General features: G+C 43.6%; 1 protein-coding gene across 1 annotated transcript; it reads right to left on the reverse strand.

Moving 5' to 3' along the window:
- Window positions 1-957: 957 nt before the first annotated feature.
- On the reverse strand, window positions 958-7,223 carry GJD4 (gap junction protein delta 4). The gene is made up of 3 exons (XM_014944904.1): window positions 7,164-7,223; window positions 6,815-6,947; window positions 958-4,175 (listed from the first exon to the last, which is right to left on the reverse strand). Exons 2-3 carry the CDS (start codon window positions 6,876-6,878, stop codon window positions 2,989-2,991), a joined length of 1,251 nt encoding a protein of 416 aa, XP_014800390.1. The 5' UTR covers window positions 6,879-6,947; window positions 7,164-7,223; the 3' UTR covers window positions 958-2,988.
- Window positions 7,224-11,109: the final 3,886 nt, after the last annotated feature.

Here is an 11,109-nt window from a genome sequence, read left to right on the forward strand (position 1 = left end):
CAGAAAATCTTGTTGACACTGTGCTCCACATATATCGCTTCTTTTTACTCACTTTTTCTGGACATCTAGACATCTTCATGGTACCTTAACATTCAGCAATATTGAATATAAGGAGAAATTAGAGGTGCTCCTCTTCGTTCTTTCAAACAGATCTTCTTTCCTCTTTTCTCCTCCCCGTTGCAGATGTCCCTGCCAATGATCTCTTCTCATTTGCTTGAGTCGTGGAAGCTCAGAATAGTTCAAACACATTTGCATGTCTCCCCTTGGTCTTCTGTTACTAGTAGATACGCTCAGTTTGTAAACCCACGTCTTTGTAATTAATAAAGGTGACATTAAAATAGTTGTTAGAAGAGACTCGGAGACATTCCCTTAAGAGCAGGTTGTTGACACCAGAAGCTTCTATTCACTTCCCAGTGAAAAGGCCGTACAAATCCTGCTCTATTAGTATGCAGTTTCTATAAACACATTAAGTGCTTATTGCACTGGCTCTGAATTATGAGTCAAAGGGTCCATAAGTCCTAAAAGCAGCCAGATCTGCAACCGAGTGACACAAACCAAAGGCCACAATCTCACAACAAGAAACCACAAACAGAATAAGGAAGAAGCTCAGTAATTTCATTTTTCATTTCAGACACAGACAGGATCTTTCTGATTTGAAATGAGACTCCTTAGTCATTAGAAGATGTCTAGCTAGAGACACCAAAAAGCAAACTGTGTCCAGCCACAACGCATTTATTATTTATCCAACCCTATTTATATCTCATGCTGAGGGATCTACATGATAGACTGAATCCACATTTGTTCCTTGCATTCCTGCTCACAGCTGAGGAGATGCAATGAATCATAAAAGGTTTCATTGTTGCGATGTTTTGTCATGGTATGTGTTATCAGCACAGACCCCGTTAAAGAGGCTTTGGAGGATGAGAAGTTTAAATATTTAATGTTTTTCTGCCTATGATAAGTTTAATAATTAATGCTGCTCCTACCCTGGAAATGACAAATCATACAACAAGCACACATGAAAAAAAAAAAAACAAACACAGCTAATAGAGAGGAAAACTTTACTTAGAAGCTAGTCATTAAAAGCCTCTGTAGCATACCTCAGGACCCCAAAGTACTTCACAAGCAGAAGTAAATTCTGCCTCCTGACCCAAAGAGCGTTTCTGTCCATCTATTAAGCTACCTAATTTTTTAAGGGATGCAGAAGATGAGGGATAGTTAAGTGCTGGTTACTAACCTCATAAATGTTTGTATATGGATTTTGAGATTTGTCTCACCTTATTCCGCACCACTGGGGATTTATGAATCTGAGTCACTTACCCTCCCTCCTTTCTGAGTGGGCTGTGACCAGGCTTTACCTTGCATATGTGAGAAATGATACACAGACATTATGAGCCAAATTGTCTTAAAGACATCTGCACCCACAGGACAGAAAAAGAACAACGTGAAAGCTGTTGTCCCTTGATAGTCTGCACAGAGGAACTAGTCATTAAGGTATTTCAGAAGCATGTTACGTGGCACAGCAAGAGCAAGACTGGATCTGTGCCTCTTTACCCCTTTGCATAGGTCTAAGTGGAGAGGGAGCTACTCCAGCTTCAAGCAGCATCTACAAATACCAGCTCTTGCCACCCTCTGAATAATCTGTTTTGTACGACACTACCACCAGTACCTTTCTCTGAGTACATGCTCCTCCACATCCACTCCCACTGGTGATCTGCAGGTACATGCAACCTCCAACCCCCACTTACTTGTAGCTAAAAGAAAATCCAGCTCAGGCACCGCTGTGCTTCGGTGCTGGACCACGCTTATGTAAATGCAACAGAATTAATACTGAAGTACAAAGCATGACAGTAATAAAATCTTCTGTGATTCACTCAATTTAGACACATTTTCAAATTATTAGCATTAAAAGTCTGTCAGACAAAGAAGGTGAGCACTTTGATATAGACATTGCCACTATATCCTTCTCTCAGAGTAGAAACCGTTTTCCCAAAGCCCAGGTCTGAGATAATCACACTGTGGGAGAAATAGGTAGAAAGTGACTCATCTTGCCTTCAGAGGTGCCCAAACCAGGTCAGCTGACTCATTCCCCCTACTGAAACCAAGAGTCTAGTGTGACTATTTCAGATTGAGACACAAGACCTTATAAGACCTGTCAGTAGTACATCTGCACTGGTGCACAGTCAGTAGTGCCAGGGCACGGGCACTGGGGCTCAGCCCCCGGCACTGCCAAGCTGCTGGAGCACTCCCTCACACCTGACCCACACCTCCTAGTCTTTTCCCGAGCAATTCTCAAGCACAGGACCATTCCCAACAGCTAATATGGATACAGTCACCCTGGTTTGGAGGTTAATGGAGTTGAATAATTCAGATGTGGTCAGACTGTGCCAGTTGACCTCAGGGTCTGAGAAAGGTACTGCCATGGTGCTGCTAGCTAGGATAGGTGTAGCCTTCAATCAGTAGGTTCCAAGGGGTTTTTTACACATTAACACCTTGCTACAAAACATATATTTTTATTTTATTCATTGTCTACTCTTCTTGCTTGAATATCCTTTCTTAGAGTGGGCTTAGAGAATGTAGATGAGGAGATAAATTAACCTTCTGGCAGTAGACAATGTACAACTGCGTTTAAAAGTCACGTCTTTCCTAAGCTCAATCTTTTGCAATAAAACTAGGTTAGGGTAAACAAGCATTCACACGTACTCCTGGAAAACCAGGTCAGTCACATCAGCAACAATCCACAGATTTTTAAAGTCACACTCAGAATATCATAAAGATGTTACGTTTTCCAAAGAACAGTTTCCTGAATGTAATAGGCTTCAAACTCTTATCTGAGGTTTTTCCTTCCTCTTCAATGGAAAAACACATCATAATAGTGTTTCTGCAGCATAACCTCAGCTGAGGGATCCAGCTGACACTATCTGAAACCTCCTCAGTGACGCAATGAGGTGTCCTGCCAAGGTCAATGAGTAGAGCACACTCAGGGCTCTATACCCATTCTGACTTTTTTGACCTCAAGCAACTACTACTGCTATAATTAGATTGTGCATCAGGGGGTTTTAGCTCAGCTGAAGGGCAGTATCCTAAAAGCTTGCTCTGAACCAGAGAGGAAGAAACGCCAAGGTGAGACTTGATCTGGGGTCCCAAAGTCAGAGCAGTATCTTTAATGAAGTCTTGCTGAAGCCTGGGTCTCATTTGCCTGCATGTAGTTCCTTGGTGGTCACCAGCCCACAAGGGTTCTTCAGTGCCATCTTGCTTAACAGCAAGATCTCCTGATAGACAGGGCTTATTGCTGTTGCTGTTAAGGTTAGTGCTGGCAGTTTGCTGAGAGACCACTTCAGGATGAAGAACAGCCTCATCTTCCTCCTCAGAGAGAAGGGAGCAGGAGCCATCACTGGCCTGTCTGCTATTTGATACTGGAAAATTCTGATTTTGAGGTGGAGAAGAGCTACCAGGCTGTTCTGGGAGAAGATCTAAGATGCACTCGTTCTCTACATGGAGGTTTGACAGCAGCTTGTTCTTTTGGTTTCTTGCTGTCATTCTCCGGAGAGCACAGAGAAGATCAGCAAGGCTAAGCAGGAAGGACAGACTGCTGACCCCCCAGATGAAAATCATCATGATGGATTTTTCAGTGGGCCGGGAGATATAACAGTCAACTGTGCTTGTACAAGGTGAATGGTAGCAGGAAAAGCGCTCAGGAACAAAAAACCCAAAAAGAAAATATTGCACAGCTGCAAAGGCAGCCTCAAGTAGTGTCCTAAGGAAAAGATGAACAGTATATGCACCAGAAAAATTAGGAACACTTAGGTTGTTGGCACCACAACCTAATCTATTGACAGAAGCGCTTCTACAGAGTTCCTTCAGGTCTTTGGGGCTTGATAAACCCTTATTCCCTTTCCATCCGTGCACCACACAGTGCATTCTTACAATGTACGTAGCTGCCTTGTGCAAAACATAAATGCTGAATGCAGCAGAAGGCAGCAGGATAGACAGAGTCTGGATGAGCCAGAATCTGAAGTGAGATACGGGAGAGAACAAGTCATAGCAAACGTTGGAGCATCCTGGTTGCAGGGTGTTGCAGACGAAGCGCTCCTGCTCGTCTTGGTAGAGTGGATAGCCTGCTAACACTACCACTGCCATTCGCAGCAGAATTGCTAACATCAGCCAGATCTTGCCTAGAAGAGAAGAAAAGGTAAAAAAAAGAGTCAGAGCACTGAGAAGGAAGGGAAGGCAGGTAAGGGAGCAATGCTTCCTCTATATAAAAGACCTTTGAAGAAATTGGCTCTGTAATCAGTCTCCTTTCCTAAAACCTCCTCTTTGGTTTTTTTTGACTGGACACTGTGGAAGTGTATTAGCTGACCACATTCCATAATCTTCATCTAGACTCAGCAGTGTAGGGGTCTGAGGACCCATGCCAACTGACATCTCAGCCTAATGAAAACACTCTGAACACGTCCAAATCTGATACAAGTGTTCACTATTGAGTGAATAACCCCATTTCACTTACATTTCTTCCTTGCTGTTGGTTTCATACCTCTGCACCTGAATTTTGTTTTATTTCAGTAATATATATTAGCTAAAACTGTATGAAACTATTCTAGATAAAAAAGATTGTTCCATGACATACTATTTGTTCTTGGCCATGAACTTGGCCAAGTATATAAAGTTCACTGTAGTCAATGAAATCTCTCTGTTGAGTCTGGACTGGTACTTACTAGTGAGCTAGTTAATAGATGCTATCAGCAAACTTAGGCAAAATGTTCTACAAATACACGTTTATGTGCACACATGTGTACCCTGGTCATTCTCTCTGCTGCTTCTTTTGTTGCCCCATCTTGGTCATGTCTTCCAACCTTCGTTCACCTTGGTGTGTGGCTTCTCTCTCCATTCAGACCAAAAGCTCCCTTCTGTCTCAACACCAACACCAAATGATACCTTACAAGTCTGGCATTTTCATATATTGTTTACTTCATCTTTCCCCAACTTCTTTCATATGATTGCTGTAGTCTTGTCCTGGTCTTATCTGCTTTGGTTAGAAAGATCAGGCCTTATCCCTATTCCATTACAGCAAGAGCAGTGAAAAAATCAGACATTGGTACCCTACGTATCCTACCTTTTGAAAGAGACCGTATTGATTATGATAGTTTCTTGGAGGGCTTTTAGATAGGGTAGGTTTTTATTAAAAGTTTTTGTGAAGTCACACACACTGCTGTATTACCCACGCTATTCCTGATACAGGCCAGGATGCTGTTGGCCTTCTTGGCCACCTGGGCACACTGCTGGCCCCCAGGTCCTTTTCTGCTGAGCAGCTTTCCAGCCACTCTGCCCCAAGCCTGTAGTGTTGCCTGGGGTTGTTGTGACCAAAATGCAGGACCCGGCACTTGGCCCTATTAAACCTCATCCCATTCACCTTGGCCCATTGATCCAACCTGTCCAAGTTCCTCCATAGAGCTTTCCTACCCTCAAGAGGATCAACACTCCCACCAAGTTTGGTGTCATCTGCAAACTTAGTGAAGGTGCACTCAATTCCCTTATTCAGGTCATCAATAAAGATATTAAATAGTACTGGCCCCAAAACTGAGCCCTGAGGGACACCACTGGGGACCGGCCGCCAACAAGATTTCACCCCATTAATCATAACCCTCTGGGCACGGCCATCCAGGCAGTTTTTTACCCAGTGAAGAGTACACTTGTCTATGCCATGATATTTTTGACATAACATGGGTCAACAGAAAACACCAGCTTTACAGAATCAGGCATCTTTAGCAAGCAACGCTTCATCATTAGGCAACAATTTTTCTCTGTGAGGCCCTCAAAGTGTTTGAAGCACATTAGTTAATTAAGCTCAAAATACTACATGCTATTTCACTATCAATTTTTAATTAGAACATGTACAATAGGGAGTGCTGCTTAAGAAAATCAATGGCTCCTTAGGAAGTAGTTTAGTATGACACACATTTTAGAGATAACCCCTCCGCATATCACCTTCCCTAATGACTCAATCTTGATTAAACATACTAGAACAAGCCCCCTCAGTGACCCCCCCGCGGCTTAGCTGGATGTTCCCTGCAACGCACAGCACAAACTACAGCAACTGTCTACGGCTGGGGGCGAAGGGTCTTTGAAAGGCCCTTGGCAGTTTTTCTCTGGCTCACACTTTGCTCAAAGTAGCCCCTGAAAAAGGAACGGTGCTTGATTTAAATAAAAAAAAAAAAAAAGAAAAAAAAAAGGACGCACTCAGGCCACTGTTAGCTGAGGAAACACAACTTGTATCTTGGGCTATTTAAAATCCATGTGAACTTTGCTCATTTATAAAAATAAAGAATGAAAAGCAGTGGTAATTAACCACAGCAGTAATAAACTACAGACTTCTTCCTGTAAAAAAGAGGGTTGGGGTTTTTTTCCTCTTCTTTATACTTCTTCATTCATAACTAAAGCTATTGCGTACATTCTACAGCTCACTTTATGTGGTATAAATAAAACACTATTTCTCTGTGCTTTCACCATGATCCCTACAATCAGCCATTAGAGCTGACTGGAAGCTCAGACACCAAAAAGAACCAAATTTGAAAACCTTGCCAGATTTTCTTCCATAAAGTTCAGAAAATATCTATCAGAGAGGGAGCAGGAATCTATTTAACAGGAAAAGAAATAATTAACCACTCTTATTACATAAATATCCAAATAACAACTTCTTACTATAAGGATCTCAGAGGCATAGCTAGAAATTAAAGTCAATTATCAGTAAGACACTTGGGTGGCTTCAGGATATGGAGCAACAACAGAAAGAAGAGAGCTTTTTAAAAGTACTTACCTACAATGGTCACATTATAGTTGAGTGTGACAATCAAAAATCCCAGCGAGTCCCAGCGCTCCATGTTTGAACAGGTTCACACCACTTCCAGCTCCTGATACCCTACTGATTTTGGCATTTTCACAGGTTAGACCTGGACAGGGAAGAAAGAAAAAATAATAATAAAGAAAGTAATTTTTGGTAAGAGTCAAGGATGGAAATGAGAAACCCAGCCACAGCAACGTATTGATGAAGGGTTATTTTGATGGTTTGAACAAGGTTGTTAGATTTGGATGTTGGAACGAGTCTTCTTAAGGCTTTAACAGTTTGTCTTGCAAAAGCTCTAACTCTCAGATCCAATTGCTCCTACCTCTTTTGTGGATCCTCTGTCCAGACAACTGCAAGTAGACAAACAACAACAGGAGTGATCTCTGCCATTGTAGACTATTCTTATCCTCCCGGGGCATAGCAACCTCCTGGCATTTCAGTGGTGAAAGACAGGGAGAGGGGAGAGAGAGAAGAAAAGCACAGACCAGGAAATAACAGACACCTCTCTGTCTCCCCATGGGAATTGCAGATGGATTATAGAGGGAAAGGGGATAGAAAAGGACAAGCATCCTGATGTTTGAAAGACACTTTCAGTTCAGTTTGCTGGAAGCTATCCCATTGCAATTTCCCAAAGCAATTCTTATTTCTAAAACACAGCCTCCCTGACAGGACATCATGGCCCTGTCAATCACAGCTGCTCCAAATTTTCTCCTGTGTGCTGAGCCAGGCAGTGGGGTGAGCCTCCCTGCGGGCGTGATGAAAAACAGGGGAAGCTTTAAACAAAAAAAAAAGAAAAAGAAAAAGAAAAAAAAGTTGTTTTTGCCAAGATGCCACAAGTTACTTACTTTTAATTTGTATCAGTTCTTTCTGCCTAAACCCCTTGGTACTCTAGCCATCATTCCAAAGATCCTAGGGCTGATTGCCCTGCTACCTGAAAACCCAGCACGTCTCTGCAGCAATGATGGAGAGAGCTGTCTCCTCGGAACAGGACACCCCGTGGGGTGCACACTCCTTGGCTGCTGGGTGCAACTGCACAGCACGCCCTTGACACCCCAGGAAAAAAGCATGGGTGGAAAGAAGACTGCCAGCTTTTCTTTCCTCACCCCCACTGTACCCAATTACCTTGGGGAAAACCATCTACTACCATTTTCCAGCTGCTGTTCAACTACTTATGGGATGTGACTCTGCTCTTTTTAACCTGTGCTGTAATATGAAAAACATATTATGGACACTTATTGGCAGGAAAACTTATCTGTAACTAGAAAAACAGCAGAAAAAGGAGTCTGCATGTAATATATCAAGGGAGAAAAGCGATGTCATGACAACCTGACACCTCGGGGCTGCTGACAGCGCGGTCACAGGTTTGCCACTGCAACCCTGCTCGTGTGCTTCAAACCATGACTCTGTTCCTGGAGGAACAAGATGAATCCACTCAGACAGGGAGCTCTGGGCTGATCCTGTGTGAGGGGAAGCTGGAGGAAGGGAACAGAGAAAAGATGCAAACAGCCAAGATATAAATTATGCTGAGATATGAAAGTATTCCTGGTTAAACATCCTTTGTCAAAAATAGTCAGGAATGCCAAGACGGTGGCAGGGTATGAATGCTCAGCAGCTGCATCCACACAATAGACTATAAATTGTCTCTGTCAATATTGCCAGTTAAAATATCCTTGTTTGTCATTACTGTGAACAACCTCTGCCATTTCTGAAGTAAGGATAACAGCTCGGGGTTTAAGCCTCCAAAATGTTGCCTCCAGGACTAAGCCAGGCATCTGATCCCACAGCAGGACATGCTGAGGTAGGATGGCCCATTTTCTTCTGAAAGCAGGCAAGCAACATCACCCTCCGGACTCACTGTGCAGCCTAACTTAGGGCTGGATTTAGCTGAGAAAACCTAAACTCTATATTGACTTTTCCAGAAAACTTTAGCTTTTTTATTTTAGCTTTTCCAGACAGATCATGTCTTCAATCCAACACTTCTCTTTTTCAAGATGTATCTTCTTCCCATGTTCAGATTAGGCAGAGATCCAGACCTTCTAGGCACCTGGGACCCCTCAGAGCTGACTTGGCTTTATTGTACCCAGAGGCTTCCTTTGGCTGTGATCTGGAGCTGTTTGGTCAAAGAAATGCAGGGAACACCAACATAGCCAATGCCATAGCACAGCCCTCAGGGGCACCGCAGTGACAAAAACTGCCTTTGAAGCACCAATGTGTCTCTGGAAGGACGAAAACACAGGACACGGGCCTGCTCTGCTCTCCAAGTACCTGCTACCAGTCCAGCTTTGGGCTACAGGCTCTGGTGGTCATTATAAAGTGTTTGGTCTGTGCTAAAATGTAAACTGCAGTTTCTTCATCCCTCGACTGAGCACCATCTTTGAGCCCAGGGTTCCCATCTCAGGATATCCCATATCATAGAATCATTCAGGTTGGAAGAGACCCTTGGGATCATCGAGTCCAACCATCTGGCTTACTCTACATAGTCCTCCCCTACACCATATCCCTCAGTACCCCATCTAAACGTCCCTTAAACACATCCAGGGATGGTGATTCCACCACCTCCCTGGGCAGCCTATTCCAATGCCTGACCACTCTTTCTGTGAAAAATTCCTTCCTAATGTTCAGTCTAAACCTACCCTGTTGGAGCTTGAAGCCATTCCCTCTTGTTCTGTCATTAATTACCTGTGAGAAGAGACCAGCACCAACCTCTCTACAGTGTCCTTTCAAGTAGTTGTAGAGAGTGATGAGGTCTCCCCTCAGCCTCCTCTTCCTCATACTAAACAGTCCCAAATATCCTATCTGAAGATACTCAGCATGCAATCCCCTTTGTTTATTATTTTTCTGTAGCTGTTCCCTGTATTTCCTGTTCATCTGTAAAAACTGTAAGTAAATAGGGAGAGCAACACTACAAACATGGATATAGTAGCACGGGGACTCCGGCTCTGCAGTGCCACCAGTTGGCACAGCACCATCTTCCACACCAGAAGACAGGCATCTGGTACACAGCCCCATCCCTCCATACCTGCTCCAGTACTAGAATCTCATGGAAAACCATTCCCATGCTGCAATAAAGTTGAGTTGTCAAAGCTGTGAACTTGCACTGAATTCTAGTTAAATAAGAGAGACAGGCAGAAAACATGGACGTGGTTTTGGCTAAAGCTAAACTTTGAAATCTAGAGGTATCCCATCACCTCTGATTTTAGAAGGGGTCCTAAAAGCCACTGGAAAACTTTCAGAGACCAACAATGAAACATAAGAAGGTGCAGTTAAATCTATTTTAAAATCCACAACTGCTGTCCACATTTCTAACCCCTTACCACAGATCCAGGGCTTGATCCTACAAAAATTCACGGATGTGACTCCATCACTGCAAGTGACCCACTGAAACTTTCTGAGCTTCTGGAACAGCATTTCACTACGGACCTGTGTCACGTCCCTAGGCTAAGACCCAGGTCCCTTGGCACAAAGCCCAGCAAAGACACTTTACCCAGCCCTTGCCTCAGAATGACACCCAGAGGTAAGGTACAGTGAGCCTGAAGCTACTTCAAGGCTTCCCAGTCCAGGAGCAAATCAGTCACCTGAAGGGCCGTATCGCAAGTCAAAAAACCCCAGAAGCCAAAGGCATCCCTCTGGTTCAGCAAATCCCAACCACATCTGTCTTACCCAGTGAACATCTACACTAATGACATGGAAGTGCAGGGAAATGTGAGTTGCTACAAGAGATTGCACCCTACAAGGCACCTGACAATAAAGAAACCTCCCTCTACCAACTTAATTAACATTAAGGCAAAACCGGTCAGCATAGCAGCTTCCTTAATGCAGAATGGGATCCAGCATTTCTGTCCAGGTTCTTCGGCAGACTATTATTTGAGAAAGAAAAAACACAGATACATATTGAATATATTGAAAAATGACGTATTAGTGACCAATCATGCACTAAATCTAGCAGAAGGGTGAGAAGAGGAAAACAAGCTGGCTGTGAAGGACAATAGCAACCAAGCAGCAGGAAAAGCTGCCCAGAACAAATGTTCTTTTTAAGACACACACAGCGCATATGCATGCACGTAAACATGTCAGACAATCTTCAAAGTAATCCCACAATGCGTGTTGAAGCCCACTATAGCACACACGTGGTGAAGGAGCCAGAATAGCATGGAAAGCCCTTGCTTTGTGCAGGACACGCCGCTCTGCACACTTTGCATTCCCTGGGACCTCTGTCCGTCTGCCACCGGGATAATCACTGCAGGCAGAACACGTTTAAAAGAAGCCTC

The sequence above is a fragment of the Calidris pugnax genome, unplaced genomic scaffold (assembly GCF_001431845.1).
Source record: "Calidris pugnax isolate Ruff unplaced genomic scaffold, ASM143184v1 scaffold54, whole genome shotgun sequence".
Lineage (NCBI taxonomy): Eukaryota > Metazoa > Chordata > Aves > Charadriiformes > Scolopacidae > Calidris > Calidris pugnax.

Excerpts from the sequence above, each read along its gene's own strand:
- GJD4 (XM_014944904.1), bottom strand. The coding sequence starts at position 6,878 with ATGGAGCGCTGGGACTCGCTGGGATTTTTGATTGTCACACTCAACTAT. Across the intron at positions 4,176-6,814 it reads CTATAATGTGACCATTGTAG|GCAAGATCTGGCTGATGTTA; the intron begins GTAAGTACTTTT and ends CTTCTCTTCTAG.